Source organism: Podarcis tiliguerta (assembly GCF_965153285.1).
Source record: "Podarcis tiliguerta genome assembly, chromosome: 11".
In the NCBI taxonomy this organism is placed as follows: domain Eukaryota; kingdom Metazoa; phylum Chordata; class Lepidosauria; order Squamata; family Lacertidae; genus Podarcis; species Podarcis tiliguerta.
Genome location: NC_139544.1, coordinates 62,439,330 through 62,458,689, shown reverse-complemented (window position 1 = coordinate 62,458,689; position 19,360 = coordinate 62,439,330). Strand labels below are relative to the sequence as shown.

Genomic DNA, 19,360 nt, shown 5'->3' with positions numbered 1-19,360 from the left:
TGTGTGCTTTGAATGTGCTTTACATCTATGGCCCTAACCCAGGCACAGGCAAGCTCGGCCCTCCAGATGTTTTGGGACTACAACTCCCATCATCCCTGACCACTGGTCCTGTTAGCTAGGGATGATGGGAGTTGTAGTCCCAAAACATCTGGAGGGGCGCGTTTGCCTATGCCTGCCCTAACCATTGCAAGTTAGCATCTTACAAGAAACCAACCATTTGTAAAAGAGAGTGGTTGTATTGGAAAGAAGAGGCAACTATCCTGGAACTCATGGAAGAAATGAGGTTTAATTGGTGCTACTGGGTGACAAGGGGCACAGCTCAGCCATGTTGAGCCTCGCTTTGGTCCATGGGGTCCCAAAGGAAAAGCAATGAGAGATCTGTCTGCCACCTTCCACGATCACATCTGGCCTCTATCAAGGGATGGACGAGAAGCTGAAAGAGAAGGGCAACCCAGTTAGACTCCACAATGAAGTGGTACCTTGGTTCTCAAACGCCTTGGTTCTCAAACGCCGAAAAACTGGAACTAGGTGTTCCTGTTTCCGAACATTTTTCGCTAGCTAATGTCTGATGCGGCTGTCGGCTATTGTTTACGGGGCGCCTGCACCAATCAGAAGTTGTGCCTTGGGTTTCCAAACATTTTGGAAGTCAAAAGGACTTCTGGAACAGATTAAGTCTGGCGCTTTTGGTTTTGCTATTTATTTTGCGTTTTTGTTTTTTGGGCTTTTTTGGTTAATTTGTTTCTGTGACTGTGTGGAACCCAGTTCAGCTACTGACTGATTGATTGTGTGACTGCGGAAATGGATAAGAGCCCCCCATCCAAACAATGACTATCATCAGTGCATGTAAGGAAAAAAATTATTTTAATTTTCATCATCTACAATACTGTCTTATTTATTTTATAGTACAGTACATTGATTATTGCTTTCATTTTATGGGTCAATGATCTCATTAGATAGTAAAATTCATGTTAAATTGCTGTTTTAGGGGTTGTTTTTAAAAGTCTGGAATGGATTAATCTTTTTTTTATTACTTTCTATGGGAAAGCGTGCCTTGGTTTTGGAACGCTTTGGTTTTGGAACAGACTTCTGGAACGGATTAAATTTGAGAACCAAGGTACCACTGTATTCCAAAGGTGCTGCTGTTGTGAGTTTGGGGCAGGGTCAGTCTGTCCTGATGGTGCCCCAAGTCCCTTCCAGTTCTTGTGATCCTGCATCTGTAGGGGTAGAACGCAAGAAAGCAAGAAAGCAAGCCGGCCAAGCCGGCCCTTTTCTCTAGGCCACTGTGTTCCAAACTTGGCTCTCCAGCTGTTTTTGGACTACGACTCCCATCACCCCTTGCTAGAAAGACCAGTAATCAGCATAGCTGTCAACGTTTCCCTTTTTTTAAGGGAAATTCCCTTATTCCAAATAGGATTCCTCGCAAGAAAAGGGAAAAGTTGACAGCTATGGTAATCAGGGATGATGGGAGTTGTAGTCTAAAAACAGCTGGAGACCCAAGTTTGGGAAACACTGGTCTAGGCAATGGCTTTGGCTGACTAGTTGAGCACCATAATGGGCATAACCAAATAAATCAGGGGGTAGCAACAAGCAGCCCACGGGGGTCGTTTAACTGGCGCCCGAGCCACCCCCGAACCGAGCCGCCCACTTGGTGAGTCCCTGCACACTACGCTAAACCGGCACGGCGCGGTGCGCAGACTTGCTTCCGCAGTGCTGGAAATTGCATCTGTACATGCTCAGACGCCGAAAATTGTATCTAAGCAGACACAGATGCTGGAAATCGCAGCTGTGTGCACACAATCCAGCCCACAGAGGGATCTCTGCTGGAGTGAACCAGCCCTAGCGAGGTAAACCTTGCTGACCCCTGAAATAAATTGTCCTGTGTCATAAAACAATGCGAAGTGGGAGTGGCCTTGTAAGGAGCTGGATCATGACTTGCTCATTGCAAAGGGTTTACTCCCATCAAATGCCAAGAAACATGTGGGCGGGGGGGAGGGAGAGGTCTGTGTGCACATCCCAGAGCACCCTGACCCCTGCACTTACGCATGCCATCCAGCCTGCAGGCACTTTTCTGCAGCACTCCCTGAGGGGTCATGCACACCCGGCTGCTTCCATCGGCGATGTCTTGGAGAGGCTGAAAGGAGAAAGGGGGGGGGGGGTGAGCTGGTTGACCTTACTTACTTACTTACTTACTTAGGGACACGGGTGGCGCTGTGGGTAAAACCACAGAGCCTAGGACTTGCGGATCAGAAGGTCTGCGGTTTGAATCCCCGCAATGGGGTGAACTCCCATTGCTCTGTCACTGCTCCTGCCAACCTAGCAGTTCGAAAGCACGTCAAAGTGCAAGTAGATAAATAGGTACCCCTCCGGCGGAAAGGTAAATGGCATTTCCGTGCGCTGCTCTGGTTCGCCAGAAGTGGCTTAGTCCTGCTGGCCACATGACCCAGAAGCTGTACACTGGCTCCCTCGGCCAATAAAGCGAGATGAGCACCGCAACCCAGAGTCGTTCGTGACTGGACCTAATTGTCAGGGGTCCCTTTACCTTTACCTTTACTTACTTACTTACTGCTTGATTGTAAACAAAAGCAAAAAACAAACCACCTCAAAGCAATTTACAAAAGATAAAAATAAAATTTAACAACAACAATTTAAAACTTTTGCAAAACTTAAAATCACAATAGACTAAAACAACAGATGAAAACTTGCACCAACTTTCTATGAGTTTGGGTGGGCTTGTTTAAACAAGAGGGGTTTTTTTTTAGCAGAGGCCAAAATGCACCTGCCTGATATACATAGACAAGGAGCTCCAAAGTGCAGGTGCACGTTAATCGTTTGAGTTCTTAGAGATGCAGAACGGGTATTTTGTGGCACCTGCCACAGAGCCACTTCTTCCGTCAATCATGCCCTATAGAACTTGCCTCATTCATGCCGCTTAATGTTTTCCTCAGCTTCTTAGCTGTCTTTTCAGGCTGGGAGAAAACGCTGTTTGAACCAGGCAGTTAAGTAAGTTTTTGTGGGCTGTTTATACCGCAAACCTAGGGTCTTTGCACCAGCACCACACACTGGGCTGCCAAGCCTCCCATCATTATAACTTGCCCCCCCCCCCGTCACTGTCAGCTCCCACTCCCTTGCCCCCAAACCCAGTCTCTAACCCGCAGTCGCCCTGAGGCCTCCTCCACCACTGGAACGAACTGGGGGTCTTGCAGGCTGACACCCCGTCGGTGAGCCCTCTCCTGGGCTTTGTTCCTCAGCAGCTCTGGTGGTGGCATCTCCTGCACGGAAGGAAGGGTGTCAGAAGAGGTTGATTGATTGAAAGCAGTTGACATGCCACCTTTCAAAGCAGATATTCCCAGAACAGCTTGCAATGCAATACTTTATTTTTATGAAATCAGTAGAAAAGCAAACCAACAAAAACTCCTAATGAAATTTCACCCAGCAGCAGGTGCTTCTGGCTTAAAGCTGTTAAAAATCAGAGTTAAAGGTCTGGGATAGTGCCTCTACCTCTGATTTAAAACCCCAGATTTTCATGCACGGACCAGCTCCAGGGGGGTGAGGCGCCTGCATAATGCACTAAACTCTGCAATAGCTTCCCTTTGCAACTTGGCAAGCCCTCTATCAAGAGAATTTCTGCTCAGTGTTTTGATTGCATTGGTGGTGATTCAAGCAGAGCGTTGCAAATTTGCCAGTGTGTGTCCAGGTCTATGCGGTGCTGTTTCCTTGCATCAAAGGGAGGAGAGCAAACACTTTGAACAGCTCCATATGCCTGGCAGGTCTAGCCGAGACAGGTTGCTGTTCCCTGCCTGCGAAGGATAATTGCTATTCATGGGCAATTTACCCCCTAACAGCGTTATGCACATTCTAATTAGAGGAGTGAGCTTTGTAGGTAAGAGGGAGGCACTCAGCATCCAAGTGTGACCACACAACACATCACTCCCTTCCAGAAGGTCAGCACTTGAAGGATGCATCTATTTAGATTTATGCTCAGTGTTGCTGCCTTGGACCTGCTGCCATGGACTGTCCTTCAGACTTCATGTGGTTTCATGCAGAACATGCTTCCTGTGTTAGCAAGTTCCATAGTTTACCTTTGTGCTGCCTGATGAAGGATTTTCTTTTGATGAAAAAATCCACATGCCTAGCAAGGGGCAGGACCTAGCCAGAATCTCTTCTCTGTATACAAGTGTGTGTGCATGTTCACAAGTGGGAAAGGATAGCTGTCACCATCACCAGAACCATTTATAGACCACCGTATAGTTAAAGCTATGGTTTTCCCAGTAGAATCATAGAATCATAGAGTTGGAAGAGACCACAAGGGCCATCGAGTCCAACCCCCTGCCAAGCAGGAAACACCATCAGAAAACACCATCCTGCCAAGCAGGAAACACCATCAGAAAACACCATCAAGCAGGAAACACCATCAGTAGCGATGTATGGAAGTGAGAGCTGGACCATCAAGAAGGCTGATCGCCGAAGAATTGATGCTTTTGAATTATGGTGCTGCAGGAGACTCTTGAGAGTCCCATGGACTGCAAGAAGATCAAACCTCTCCATTCTGGAGGAAATCAGCCCTGAGTGCTCACTGGAAGGACAGATCCTGAAGCTGAGGCTCCAAGACTTTGGCCTCCTCATGAGAAGAGAAGACTCCCTGGAAAAGACCCTGATGTATGGAAAGATGGAGGGCACAAGCAGAAGGGGACGACAGAGGAAGAGATGGTTGGACAGTGTTCTCAAAGCTACAAACATGAGTTTGACCAAGCTGCGGGAGGCAGTAGAAGATAGGAGTGCCTGGCGTGCTCTGGTCCAGGGGGTCACCAAGAGTCGGACACGACTAAACGACTCAACAACAACCACCACCTTTTCCTCCTGAGAAGCTCAAGGTGCTGTAGCTTGTTTTAAGCTCAAAGCAACCCTGTGAAGAAGGATGGACCAAGAGGCAGTGACTGGCCCAGGGTCACCCAGTGAGCTTCATGGCTGAGTAGGGATTTGAACCATGGTCTCCCAGGTCCTAGTCCAACACTCTAACCACTACACCACACTGCCTCTGTTCCTCCCAGTGGTCAGGCCTCCATATGGACCTCCTTCCTCCATCTCTCATGTCCCTCACTCACCTGGAGGTTCTTATCTTGGGCCACGCTGGATTTGACTGGCTCCAAATCCACTCTGTACCCTCTTTGTACTGCGATGGGCATGGCTCCAAGCTGGAGAAAGAGCGAGAGAGAGAAGGGGCAAGGTTCATGCAGTGCGTGCATTCAAATTTTTGAAAGGTCATCCTATGAAAGATGGAGCAATCTTGTTTTTTGCTGCTTCAGAGGGTGGAAACAGAAGCCATGGATTTGAGTAACAAGAAAGGGGATGCCAACATCAAGAAAAACTTTCTGACAGTAGGAGCTATTCCTACTGGTGGCCTCTCCTTCATTGGAGGCTATTAAGCAGAGGTTGGATGGCCATCTGTTGGGATTTTTTAGTTGTGATTCCTGCATTGCAGGGGGTGGGCTAGATGACCCGTGGGGTCCCTTCTGACTCTTCTGTGATTCTAAGTGGCTCCATGTAGGAGTGCAAATATCCAGAGTGTGGGGTCAGGTGGGATTACTATGAGGAATTATAAAATATGCATCAATCCATTGTGTCCACGATGAATGCATTGTGTTGACTGGGTTTAATGTATTGACAATAATTTCTGATCAAATCCCACAACCCTCTCCATCTCTGGCCATTTCCTCTACTGCCCATCTCTCTTGCTTGTCGAGTCACGTACACAGCCCAGTTGCTTTGCCAGACAGGCATCCTGGGCCATAAAGATAGTGGGCAAGCTTCTTTGATGTAGCTTTTCTGATATGTTAATCTTAGGGCCAGGAAACAGGTCTCACATAAAGGTGATAATGATTGCTGTCCTCCTGGCCATCCTCCTTATCATGTATATTGCTTGTTTATGACCTCAGGGGTTGCCAAATGCACTCCTTTGTAGTTCTGTTTTATTTTTTTGTTGTTTAGTCGTTTAGTTGTGTCTGACTCTTCGTGACCCCCTCGACCAGAGCATGCCAGGCACTCCTGTCTTCCACTGCCTCCCGCAGTTTGGTCAGACTCATGTTTGTAGCTTTGAGAACACTGTCCAACCATCTCACCCTCTGTTGTCCCCTTCTCCTTGTGTCCTCCATCTTTCCCAGCATCAGGGTCTTTTCCAGGGAGTCTTCTCTTCTCGTGAGGTGGCCAAAGTACTGGAGCCTCAGCTTCAGGATCTGTCCTTCCAGTGAGCACTCAGGGCTGATTTCCTTCAGAATGGAGAGGTTTGATCTTCTTGCAGTCCACGGGACTCTCAAGAGTCTCCTCCAGCACCATAATTCAAAAGCATCAATTCTTTGGCGATCAGTCTTCTTTATGGTCCAGCTCTCACTTTCCATTCTGTTTTATTTACCCCATGCTTAATTAGTTTTGGTAGTTTAACTTTGTCCCCACGTGGGGTTTGTTGAAATGCTCAGAAGAAATCTAATTGGTTCTTACGAACACTCTGTAAAAAGTTCTTTGTGAATAAAACGTCCTGGGCCGAGGGGTGGAGAGAGAGAGAGATTATTATACACACCCTTCCCAGAGTCTTGCTGGTTCAAGCCTCTGTGTGTATTCTTATTAATCAGAGTTCAGTCCTTCCTTTACTTTGGGAACACCTCAGCTCCACTCCGCTGGACTGGGGAGAGTTGGAAACGCCTTACCTGCTCATTACAGTCTTGCTGCCTCAGTTGCTGCTCCCTCAAGGCCTTCTTCTCGTGGACTGCTTTGGCGAGCCTCCTCTTCTGCGGGGAGGAAGGCAAAGGCACCACAGTTGGTTTTGTGGAAAGAGCCTGCCCCGAAGGGAGGGTGTACTTGCTTGAGGCTCTGGGGCCGTCTCCCTAGGGAGGTGGGGCAGGCTGATGGCAGGACTCACCAGGTACATGTTGTACCGCATCATCTTCTTCCTGGCATCAGAGACCGTTGAGCCCATCTCCCTCAGCTTGGCCCTCATGTCGACCATCAGGTGGGCAGGAGGGTCCTGGTTGTTTTGGAGCTTGGTCACCTCAGTCAAAAGAGGCCCCAGAGATTCATACAAGGTTGAAATGAAGTTCCTGAGAGAAGGACAAGCAACCCAGCAGTGTTAATAAAAATAAAAATGAAAATATAAATAATAAATTTTATTTATACCCCGCCCTCCCCAGCCAAGACCGGGCTCAGGATGGCTAACACCAAATATAAAAACAATTGATTGAAATACTACTTAAAAAAACAAGATTAAGATACAACATTAAAACATTAAAATGCAGCCTCATTTCAGTGGAAACTCAATCAAATACTTTTTTGGGGATAAAAATGTCAAGTCTTCACCAAGGCTAACTATCCAGACTAGTCCTACGTGGGCCAGAAAAAAGCCAGGGAAGTCCCCAAATAGGAGTTCTATCACAGGAGGAGAAAGGGAAAAGGAAAGAGGGGGAGGGGATCAAGTTGATTCCAAGCCAAAAGGCCAGGTGGAACAACTCTGTCATAATAATAATAATAATTTATTATTATACCCCGCCCATCTGGCTGGGTTTCCCCAGCCACTCTGGGCGGCTTCCAACAGAATATTAAAATACAATAGTCTATTAAACATTAAAAGCTTCCCTAAACAGGGCTGCCTTCAGATGTCTTCTAAAAGTAAGAGCCTCAGAAAAGCCCTTTTCCTCCATGAATCTGTCTAGCCCCCTTTTAAAGCCATCTAGGTTGGAGGTCAACACTGACTCCTGTGGCAGGGAGTTCCACAGTCTAACCATGTGCTGTACTTACACCGTCTCCTCATCCAGTTCCTCTTCTCCATGCAGGGTGTTCTCGGTCATGGAACATCGAGGCTCAGCTACGCAGGGGAAAGAAAAGGAGAGAGGACATGGCAAATGAGTGGGGGTCTTTTGGCCCCAGATAGCCTCAGAGCAGTGGGCATGGTGAGGCATAGATCTTCTGCAGCTAGTAGCCCCTGTTTGCACCCGTGCCCATTCCCCCGTTTCTGATCCTTGTGGTGTATGAGTGAGCACAGCTGGGCATGTTGCTTGAAATCGCCACTAGCCAAGGCATGTTGTTTGAGAAGCCCACTAGCCAAAACTGCCTGGAGAAGCCCCCCTCCCTTTAACTGCCTGTGTATCAAGCTTGGAGGCTCCAGATGAAATAGAAATATTAAACAATGAATGTAAAATAATGTCTAAAATGTATAAAATACTGTTGGAATGGTATTTGAAAGATGAGGAAGTGAAATCGGTAATGATACATTGGGCAAAAGACTTTGGATATAATATACAGCTTGAAGAATGGGAAAGGTTGTGGAATGAAAGGATAAAATTTACAGCTTTGAAAGAGAATATGATGAAAATGATGTATAGATGGTATATTACACCAGTGAAATTAGCTAAAATGTATAAGACAAATAATAAATGTTGGAAATGTAAAGAAAAAGAAGGAACATTTTATCATATGTGGTGGGAATGTAAAAAAGTAAATAACTTCTGGGAAATGATAATATAATGAGATGAAAAAGATGCTGAAATGTACATTTTTTAAAAAACCAGAAGCATTTTTACTTGTATTATAGGTCCGGACATTAATAGGCAAAATGTTAAATTGTTTTTATATGCAACAACTGCGGCAAGAGTATTGTTAGCCCAGAAATGGAAACAAGAAGAAATTCTGACAAAGAAGAATGGCAGACGAAATTAATGGACTACGCAGAATTGGACAAAATGACAGGAAGGGTTTAAAACCTGCGGGACGAGAGATTTACAGAAGATTGGAAGAAGTACGTGAACTATCTGAAGAGCAATTGTAATCAACAAATCACGCTAGTAGGACTACAATAAGTTTTGTAAGGAGAAATATACGAAGTGTTACAAAGTAGAAAAAGATAGAGATATTGGTTATGAGTTTGAAATGTAATAGGGAAAATAAGAAATGCATACTAAGAGATTAGATTGGAAAATTTTCAGACAGGTTTGATGGAAGTAAAAAAAAATGAATAAGATGTAAAAGTATGTTTAACTACTGTTGAAAATGATATGTTAAAAAACTAATATATATATATAGCTTGGAACCTACAGCTGCTCCCCATCCACTACTGAGCCAATAGAGATTTAGCCTTCTGTGGCAAACTTTAAACACCCGCTGAAAACTGTGGGATGTGAAACACATAGCAGTCAAGTACAACATTCCTAGAGTGGATATGCAAGGGGATGCTTCCTGTTTCCTCCTGAGCTGGGACAAGTTATATCATGTTATATTCTGGATTATGTATGTTTTATAGATTATGTCTGAATGGGATGAGAGTGTTGGAGGTACGTGCAAATGTGTATGTGAAGCCGGTCTTTGGGTGGGTGTTTGATTTTCGTTGTTGTGTATACTGTGTATATACGGACAATGACAAATAAATTTCTAAAACAAGACTTCCTCTGCATATGACTAGAAGTGGGCATGACCTTACCTGCCCAGGTACCAAAAGGGGCAACGTAGGCAGCACACTCCCTCTTCTCCATCTTGCTTTCGTCAAAGAAGCAACAGCTCTTCAGCTAGAAATAGTTGTGGGATAGTTCCATGTGTGTATATTTTGTAACCTAAGTCTGCCTTCAGGGATCCACTTGTGAACTGATGATACTGTGAGTAAACGCCTCTTGCTGATTCTAAATAAGATTGTCGTGTTTATTCTTTTTAAGAGGGACAAAAGAGAATTACCAGGAATGCAATATTTAGAAGCTAAAACGAGCTTGCAACAAGCAAACCGCTGTGTATTTAAAGGGAAATGTTTAAAACTCTGCTAAGTTATAGAACTTGCTATAACTCCTGCCTCCCTGAACATACCCGCAAAAACTTTTCTATTCCACCAGGCCCCTGCAAACAATTAAGAATGCATCTTCCCACAAGGGTTAATGGATTCCTGAGTTTAACTCTTTTAATGGTTTTATTGCATGCTTGTTCAAGGTTTTGTCATTTAATACAAGGACCTTGAACATGTCTCAGCAGTGGGTGGGAGGTCAGTGCAACTGTTTTAACAATGGTGCCACACATTCTCAAACAGAAGACCCCGTCTTCTGCGCCAGCTGGAGCTCCCGAACCAGACCTGAGGGCAGCCCCACATGGCCCAGTTACAGTAGTCCAGCTTCAAGGTTATCAGTGCATGGACTACATGGATGCATGAAACCTATGGAAAGAAGGAGTGTCCATCTTCAGGCCAGAGTGTTGGTCCTTTGATGGGGTGGAGGCTGGAGGTGGGAGTCTGGAAACAGGCAGCAAAGACCTTGGCCAGCTCCTTCCAATCTTAGCTGGACCAAGGTGTTTGCTTGGAGCTGTCCATGGTCTAGCAATCGTTGACCAGCCTTCCTTCTTTCCCCGCAGGTTCTGGCATCAGATCAACTATATACTGTATTTTTCGCTCCATAAGACACACTTTTTTCTTCCTAAAAAGTAAGGGGAAATGTCTGTGCGTCTTATGGAGTGAATGCATGGTCCCTGGAGTCGAATTGCCCAGGGGCGAAAAGCAGATCATGCTTTTTTTTTTTGAAAGAGGAAAGTGGGTGTTTAAACAAAGCCGCTGATCGTTTGCCAATCAGGAACGAGATAAGGGACGCTAGCAATAAAGGAGGCTGCCTGGAAGGGGGGAGGTAAAGACAGCAAACTTGCAAGGCGAGGAGACAGGAACACTAAAGCAATGAGGAGAGAAATTAGAAGAAAAGGAGGAGCTGCAATACTGCAAAAAAGTGGTTACAAAGCACAGATCCACATGGATTGTCAGGATTTTTGCATTGGGCTGCCCCAAACTCACATCAGATCGCATGTCTGTGGCCCAGCATGAACCACAAAAATCACACATCCACTGTTCAGAATATTTTTTTTCTTGTTTTCCTCCTCTAAAAACTAGGTGCGTCTTGTGGTCAGGTGAGTTTTATGGAGCGAAAAGTACGGTAGATGGTCCACTTGGTGCCTGGGATGGGCCAGGCAGCTCTATCTTCCCCAGCTGCTTCAGGAAACCCTTCGCATCTACCAAATTCTGCACCAAACAGATTGAAGGAGTGTATTCTAGCTATTTTGCTAATTAAATTAATATACTGCCTTTTATCAAAAGATCTCAGGGTGGTTCACAGAATAAAATACAAGATAAAACACAGTACAATTCATAGCAATGTGATGTTGGAAGGGGTTCCATGGGCCATCTAGTCTGACCCCCTGTAACACAGGGATCACAGCTAAAGAAACCCTGACAAATGGCCACCCAACCTCTGCTTAGAAACCTCCAGGGAAGGAGAGGCCACTACCTTCTGAGGGAGTCTGTGTCGCGAATTTTTCGTGGCGCTTTAGCAGAAATGCTCAGAGTTCCAGGTTCTTCAGTGCAGTATATTTATTGTGAGCTATATATACAAATCTTAAAAAGCAGAGACATCACCTTGCCAACAAAGGTCCGTATAGTTAAAGCTCTGGTTTTCCCAGTAGTGATGTATGGAAGTGAGAGCTGGACCATAAAGAAGGCTGATCGCTGAAGAATGGATGCTTTTGAATGATGGTGCTGGAGGAGACTCTGGAGAGTCCCATGGACTGCAAGAAGATCAAACCTCTCCATTCTTCAGGAAATCAGCCCTGAGTGCTCACTGGAAGGACAGATCCTGAAGCTGAGGCTCCAAGACTTTGGCCACCTCATGACAAGAGAAGACTCCCTGGAAAAGATGGAGGGCCCAAGGAGAAGGGGACGACAGAGGACGAGATGGTTGGACAGTGTTCTCGAAGCTACCAGCATGAGTTTGACCAAACTGCGGGAGGCAGTGGAAGACAGGAGGGCCTGGCGTGCTCTGGTCCATGGGGTCATGAAGAGTCGGACACGACTAAACGACTAAACAACAACAACAACATATATACAATAATCTACAGGCTATAATACACGAGCAATTCATACAGTCAGACCTGGCTGCCCCTTAAGGCAAACAGGAAGACCTTTCTATCTCTCTCTCTCTGACCACACTCTTCTACACCACCCAATTACTGCTGGCCAGGTTTTCCCTTTTAAACCAATGACAGCCAATCAACTGACAGCACATCACTGCTGAGTCTTTCTGATCCAGCACTTCCACAGAAAGCATTGCAGGCTGATTGCATCAGCCAATTGCATCAGTTAGCAACCTCAAGCCTGCAGACTTACTATCTCACACAGCATTCTGTGAATCCCGACAGTCTATTCCACTCTGAAACAGCTCCTACCATCAGAAAGTTCTGCCAAATGTTTAGCCGGAATACCTGCAAATGCAGCCTTAAATGTAGCTGAGAGGTGGCCCTGGGACCAGCTCCCATACCCACTGTCATGGGAAACAGCCCTTCCTCCCATTCTTGCTTTGAACCACCTGCCTCGCTCCACTGATATTAACCTGTGCCCTGTCCTACCCTACAAGATACGATGTGTGTGTGTGTGTGTGTGTGTGTGTGTGTGTGTGTGTGTTCAGGGGTTGTGTGAAGTAGCCCTTCTTACCTGGGAGGCTGGGGGTTGCAGAACCTCTCTGATCCATGGCCTGAAAGAAAGAAAAGAGGGAGCCTTCTGGGAGGCTGGTCTACTCTAAAGATGCGCCGAGGCATTTATAAATCATTAACTCGTTTAAAAATAACCCATTATGATGGTGTACAATAAAATTCTTTAAACACCATAAAGTCATGGAAGACATATTTATGCCTGGATATCTAAAATAAGCTGTTCCAGAAAACGATCAACTAATAGTGTTTAACTTTATAACTGCTGCTACAATCATAATAGCTAAAAATGAAGAGAGAAAAAGCACACCATCAGTGATTTGTCAGGAGGAACTATGGTTAAGCTAACTCACCACGAAGGAATACATATAAAACCAGCCTAGTGGGTTTGTGGAAAAAATGATATTTTCTGTAATGTTTCGGAGCAACAAGTTCAGTGATAATCTCCAAACTTACATCGCTTTCAAACCTGCTGCCACTGTATTTATTTGTGTCCTTTATCTTTGGTTTGTTTAGTTTATTAATAAATAATAATTTAAAAAACCATAAAAGACAGAACAAATGGCTGACACCGCATCACATTAATTCTCTGAAAACCCTTGGCTTAACAACTGTATTTCGTGGGCGAAAGAATATCAAAATGGAGGCTGCCTCTATGGCTTTCTGAGCACAGGGCGTGGGCAGGGCTGCCTGGAGTAGACTCCATCATGGCATTTTGTGTCCCAGCCCCAAGCCCCAGGGCAAAGGCAGACTGCTGCTAATAATTTTCCGTTGGCAAAGTGCTGCCTCATAAATTGTCACTGCCGCACAGTGATGAAAACCATCCACGGCGAGTTAGTGGCCTGTCATCGAGGCCATCAAGAAGTTTATGCTGAGGTCTCGTTCCCATGTCCCAGGCCTCCCTCCTGTTCCCACTTCTCTCGAAACTTTGGCTGAATCAAAATCCACAGGTAGAAAAGTGAAATAAAATAAGAATCCTTTGCCCCCAGCAGAGGGCAGTGTGGGAGTGCTCTTCGGGGCCAACCTACTCTGCAGAGTGAATGGTCCAGCATTCTCTGCATCAAAGATGTTTCGGAGAAGAACATTTGATGCAACACACAAATGAAGGGTCTCTTAGCTGCCAGCTTCCCTCCTCAGGCTCTCAGAAGGTGGGCAGAGGCTTCAGGCTTCTAGCTGACGGGAAGGAAACAGGGCTGGGCACAGGGGCAGAGGAAGGGGTGTGTGGTGGGGGCAGACCACCCCGGGTGTCTTCGCTGGGGGGGGGTGACATTTGGCGCGCCGTCTGCCCATGACTCCCAAGTCTACTCTGAGCCGTTGGGTAAGGGGGGGACCTGTGCCGCTTTGCCGGCGGCATTCGCCCCTTCCCCCTCTGTTTTTGGAGCAACAAGTTCAGTGATAATCTCCAAACGTAGGTTGCTTTCAGACCTGCTGTCACTGTATTTATTTGTGCTCTTTATCTTTGGTTTGTTTAGTTTATTAATAAATAATAATTAAGGATAATGGCAGATGAAGTTGATGGACTAGATGAATTGGTGGAAAAGACTGGCAAGATCCGAGACCAGGGAGAAGAGTCGGTGGAAGAAGACTGGGAAAAGTTTAAAGAATATTTATAGAAATATTGTAAAATTAATGAATGTTAGAAGAACGTTGGAATGAAGTTATATGGCTTCAGTAGAAATGTTATAAGGAATTAAGTATAAATAGATCAATAGAGTATTAAAGGAAAATAAGGTTAAAATGTGTTAAGATAATTATAGGATAGAAAACAGGGGAAGATGGACAGGAAGGGGAATTAAGTATAAATAGATTAATTGAGCATTAAAGGTAAAAATATGGTTAGAATGTGTTAAGACAATTATAGGATAGAAAACAGAGGAAGATGGAAAGGAATTGCTGGAACAATTAATAGAAGTGGAATACAAAAAGGGAGGTGTGAGGAGGTTGAGGAAATAAGGGAAAGAAAGATAAGATGTTGAAATTGAAATTTTAAATGGTTCTTGTTTTGTTTTGTTCTGTTTGTTTCTTTTATCATGTTTTTTTTTTATTATGTATTGTATTGTATTGTATTGTATTGTATTGTATGTTGTTTTTTTGGTCTTTTGCAGTGTTGTGTTTAATTTGTTGGAAACTCAATAAATATTATTTGAAAAAATAAATAAATAATAATTAAAAAACCATAAAAGACAGACCAAAGGGCCAACACCGAATCACATTCGGTGGGGAAGGAGGTTTGGGAGTCGCAGGCGGGTGGCACGGCGTATGTCCGCCATCGGTGGCTAGCTCTGCCCCCATGGCGGCTCACTCCGCCCCTGACTGCAGGGCATGCGCACTGTTCTGTGCAACCGAGTGGCTATCCTGTGCCTGGGAGGGCACCCTCCACGCCCCACACCCCTTGGGGCTGGCTCTGGAGGGGGGCTGCTTAACATGGTGCTCAGCCAGCTCAGCCCAGCTCCCTTCCTTCTCTAGGCAGGGAGGGGAGAAGTCAGGAGGAGGGAGGGCAGAGGCGCTGCTGCGGTGTGGGTGTGGGTGGGCAGGGAATTGAATGGTGCAGAAAAATAATGGCTCTGCCTGAATGAACAGAATCCCCACACCAATCCACGGACATTCCGCAGGCCAGATCCTGAAGGCCATTGGGCCTGATCCAGCCTGCGCTCCCTGTTCTAGACCGAAGAGGTCCTGCAGAAATGTATACAGGACAACACACAGAACATGGTTTCCTGCAAACAGAGTGTGCGTTCATCACTTTCTGATCAAGGCTGAAGATCGCCGGGAAATGAGGCTCTTTGTGTTACTTACTGCTAAGGAGAGGGAAATTTCCAAGACTCTCTCATGTCGGGAAGGAGGTCCTCCAGAGATAAAAACTCATAAACATTTGGGGGGGGGGGTGAGGCAACTTGGAGGGAACAGAAACTTCACATTAGGCGCTCATCCTGGTTTGAGTCTTTTGGCACCCCTCCCGGCCTATTCATTTTATGAATTTGCACATTTTCTGTTTTATTTTCCCTAGCATTTGGCGAAGAGGAGGCAACATGGTGGAAGTTTTTGCAATCATGCATGGCATGGAGAAAAGGGATAGAGAAAAGTTTCTCTCTCCCTCTTGGTACGCTTGAGCTCATGGACAAAGCTGAATGTTGGAAGATTCACGAAAGAGAAAAGGAAGTCCTTCTTCACGCAGGGCATAGTTAAAACTGTGGAACTCACTGCCACTGGAAGCAGCGATGGCCACCCACTTGGATGACTTGAAAAGAGGATTGTACAAATTCACGGGAGAGAGGGCTATCAATGGTTATGAGCCAGGATGGCTCTGCTCTGTCTCCACGTTGGATGCCACAATGCTTCTGAATTCCAGTTGCTGGAAACCACAGGAAGAGAGAGGGTTCTTGTGCCCGGATCCTGCTTGTGAGTTTCCCATTGGGGCAGCTGCTTGGCCACTGTGAGAACAGGATGCAGGACTTGACGGGCCTCCTTTGGTCTGATGCGGCCAGGCTCTTCTTTTGCTCTTATGGAACCTCCAGCTGCAGGAGCAGTCTGTCACGATTCCTAGGTTCTTAGGGTTATTTGGCCACTGTGAGAACAGGATGCTGGACCAGAGGGGCCAATGGCCTCATCCAGCAGACTCTTCTTATGTACTTAGGCCATCATTTTATCTGTCATTTTTGCTGGCTCTTTCAGCGGTTCTCAACCTGTGGGTCCCCAGATGTTGTTGGACTACAACTCCCATCATTCCTGAGCTCTGGCCTTGCTAGCTAGGGGTGATGGGAGATGTAGTTCAACAACACCTGGGGACCCACAGGCTGAGAAAGGCTGTCTGATATTCTTTCCCATGGTTGCTTTGTTACTGTTATAAACCATTCTGAGAACTGAATAAGAAGAGAGGGGATGTAGCTGAAACTTGCCTGGAACCCGACTGGAGAAGTTTAGAGAGAGCCAGGAGGTTTTCAGGGCGCAAGTGGAATGTTTTTAATAGGAAGGAGAGGATCTTAGCTCCATTTAAAGAACTACAGTGGCTGCCAACTCTTTTCAGGGAGGAATTCCAAGAGCTGGTTTTGATCTTGAAGTCTGAGATGGGCTGGAACTGAGATAGCTGGAGAACAGCCTGCTCTTGCATGCATCTGTCTTGAAGGCAGAAATGTTGCTTTTGAGACCCTTTCCAAAATAGCTCCATCTTTCTGAGATCAGTTGGATGAGGACAAGGGATGAGGCCTTTTTGGTTGTGGTGCCACAACTTCTGGAACTTCCTTTCCTGGCCAGGCTTCGCTATCAGACTCCCTCTCTTAGTGGAGACAACTGAAAATACTCTATTTTCTTTTTTAATGCTTTTAATTGAGTTTTTTTTTATTGATTTCAATTCATTATACAACATCAAACATTTAGGCAACAGAAAAGGCAAACCAAACACCAAAAAAGAAGAAAAAGAGAGACAAACAACGAAAGAAAGAAAAAATCACATAACCATAAAACCCTAACAAATTAAACTTACATTAACATATAACAACTAACTAGATCACACAACATTAAATGACTTCCCTTCGTCTTGGCTTCGGAATATGCTACATTGGATTTTCTATCTGCAGTTTCATTTTCATAGAACTCTTTACGTCGCAAGCGTTATATCGAGCCTACTGTGATTTTTAAGTTTTTTACGTTTGTTTCAATGTATGTCATAAATTTATTCCATTCATTATTAAACTTTGTGTCATTTTGGTTTCTTATTTTCTGTGTCATTTTTGCCAATTCTATATAATCAAATAGTTTAACTTGCCACTCATTAATAGTTGGGATTTTTGAAGTTTTCCAATTTTGTGCTATTAGTGTTCTGGCAGCCACTGTTGCACATTGGAAGAGAGTTTGGTCTCTTCCAATATGCAACAGTGCTTTTAATTGAGTTTGATGTGTGCATTGCTGAAGCTGATTTGGTGGCGGTTTTTAAGCGGCTAATTTTAATATTGGTTTTTACGTAACGGTTTTCAGTCGCCTAGTGAAACCTTATGACTCAAAGTGAGATAAAATCCCAGGGAAGGGCAAAACATTAAGACACAATTTAAAAGTAATTTAAAGCGACTTCCAACAATAAAAAATAGGTTACCTACACCTCACGTGTCAAAAGCCAGGGTAAAGAGGTGTGTCTTCAGCATCTTCAAGAAACTGTGCGATGAAGGGACCAGGTGTACTTCTGTGGTGAGTTACACAGTTCAGGGGCCACCACAGAGAAGACCCTCTCCACCTGAGCAGTCACCCACTGAGCCTCTGAGGGTGGAGGAACTACTAAGAGGGCCCCCTCTGCCGATCGCAGCACCTGAGGGGGTCTGTAGGGAAGGAGGTGGTCTTTCACAAAAGCACATCTCTCCCCCCACCCCAGCTCCCGGACAGAATCCTACCGCACCTGAGACCTGTCAGATTCTACACGCTACGTGGTCCATCCTTAAAATCCAGGTCACACCTCATGTCCACCTGTTGTGGTTTGCTGGCTTTGGGAAGACCTGGGAGATCCCAAGCAACTCACCTCAAGGGGAAGGTTTCTGTGGGGCAGCCGGCCTCTTCTCTGGTGTGGTGGTTGAGAGACCCACCCAAGACGGGACCTCCCTTGGCCTCTTTCCCCAGCCTGCTCCTTGGAGTGGCTCACCAGATGGATGTTGTCTTCTGGTTGCCAGGAGGCTGATGCCACTGGCTGGTCTTATGAGGTCACAGAGGAAGGTGGCTGATCATGGAACATGAAGGTGGAAAAGCAGAGACCTATAGGTTTATGTTGTTGTTCTTGTTTAGTCGTTTAGTCATGTCCGCCTCTTCATGATCCCCTGGACCAGAGCACGCCAGGCACTCCTGTCTTCCACTGCCTCCCGCAGTTTGGTCAAACTCATGCTGGTAGCTTCGAAAACACTGTCCCACCATCTCGTCCTCTGTCGTCCCCTTCTCCTTGTGCCCTCCATCTTTCCCAACATCAGGGTCTTTTCCAGGGAGTCTCCTCTTCTCATGAGGTGGCCAAAGGATTTGAGCCTCAGCTTCAGGATCTGTCCTTGCAGTGAGCACTCAGGACTGATTTCCTTCAGAATGGATATAGGTTTGATCTTCTTGCAGTCCATGGGACTCTCAAGAGTCTCCTCCAACACCATAATTCAAAAGCATCCATTCTTCAGCGACCGGCCTTCTCACTTCCATACATCCAGCTCTCACTTCCATACATCACTACCAGGAGCAGGAACCGGCAAGCCACTCCAGTATTCCTGCCAAGAAAACTCCACGGACAAAGACAACAGGCATATATTTATATACCTGTATTGGGGTTTTTTCTAACCCCTTCCTCCCCATTTCACCACAGGGTCCCTTGGATGGGTTACAAGAAAGCAATCCTACAATTTCAAATCAAATAAAGTTCTTCCTAAGATTTAGTCAGAATCTCCTTTCTTCTCATTTGAGTTGGTTTGGTTTTATTTGATTTTTGTTTGAAAGAATTGTAGAGTAGGGAGGGACACAAGAGTCCAACCCCCTGCAATGGAGAAATCTCAGCTAACAAATGGCTGTCCAACCTCTGCTTAAAAACTTCCAATATAGGAGATTTCACCTGCTCCCAAGGGAGTTCATCCCACTGTTCTTAATGTCTGAAAGTTCTTTTTGATGTTGAGTCGGAATCTCCTTTCTTGTAACTTGAAGCCATGGGTTCGAGTCCTACCTTCCAGAGCAGGAGAAAACAAGCATGTTCCATCTTCCATGTGGCAGCCCTTAAGATATTTGATGATGTCTATCCTTTCTTCTGAGGGATGTGGGTGGCGCTGTGGGTTAAACCACAGAGCCTAGGATTTGCCGATCAGAAGGTCAGCAGTTCGAATCCCTGTGATGGGGTGAGCTCCCGTTGCTCAGTCCCAGCTCCTGCCCACCTAGCAGTTCG

The 19,360-nt window shown here is 45.6% G+C and overlaps 1 protein-coding gene across 1 annotated transcript; it reads right to left on the bottom strand.

The window, feature by feature from the left end:
* Nucleotides 1-267: 267 nt before the first annotated feature.
* LOC310659534 (uncharacterized protein) lies at nt 268-18,129 on the bottom strand. The gene is made up of 9 exons (XM_083403216.1): nt 17,981-18,129; nt 12,482-12,521; nt 7,783-7,849; nt 6,911-7,088; nt 6,699-6,779; nt 5,103-5,192; nt 3,150-3,269; nt 2,041-2,131; nt 268-433 (listed from the first exon to the last, which is right to left on the bottom strand). The coding sequence occupies exons 2-9, from the start codon at nt 12,516-12,518 to the stop codon at nt 399-401; spliced, it is 699 nt and encodes a 232-aa protein (XP_083259342.1). The 5' UTR covers nt 12,519-12,521; nt 17,981-18,129; the 3' UTR covers nt 268-398.
* Between the last annotated feature and the right edge of the window lie 1,231 nt (nt 18,130-19,360).

Bases quoted from the DNA above. Each gene is read 5' to 3' on its own strand.
- LOC310659534 (XM_083403216.1), bottom strand. From the start codon at position 12,518: ATGGATCAGAGAGGTTCTGCAACCCCCAGCCTCCCAG. The intron at 5,193-6,698 runs GTAAGGCGTTTC...CTCTTTCTCCAG, and splicing joins AGCAAGACTGTAATGAGCAG to CTTGGAGCCATGCCCATCGC. The intron at 434-2,040 runs GTAAGTGCAGGG...CTTCTCTTTCAG, and splicing joins CTGCAGGCTGGATGGCATGC to CTTCTCGTCCATCCCTTGAT.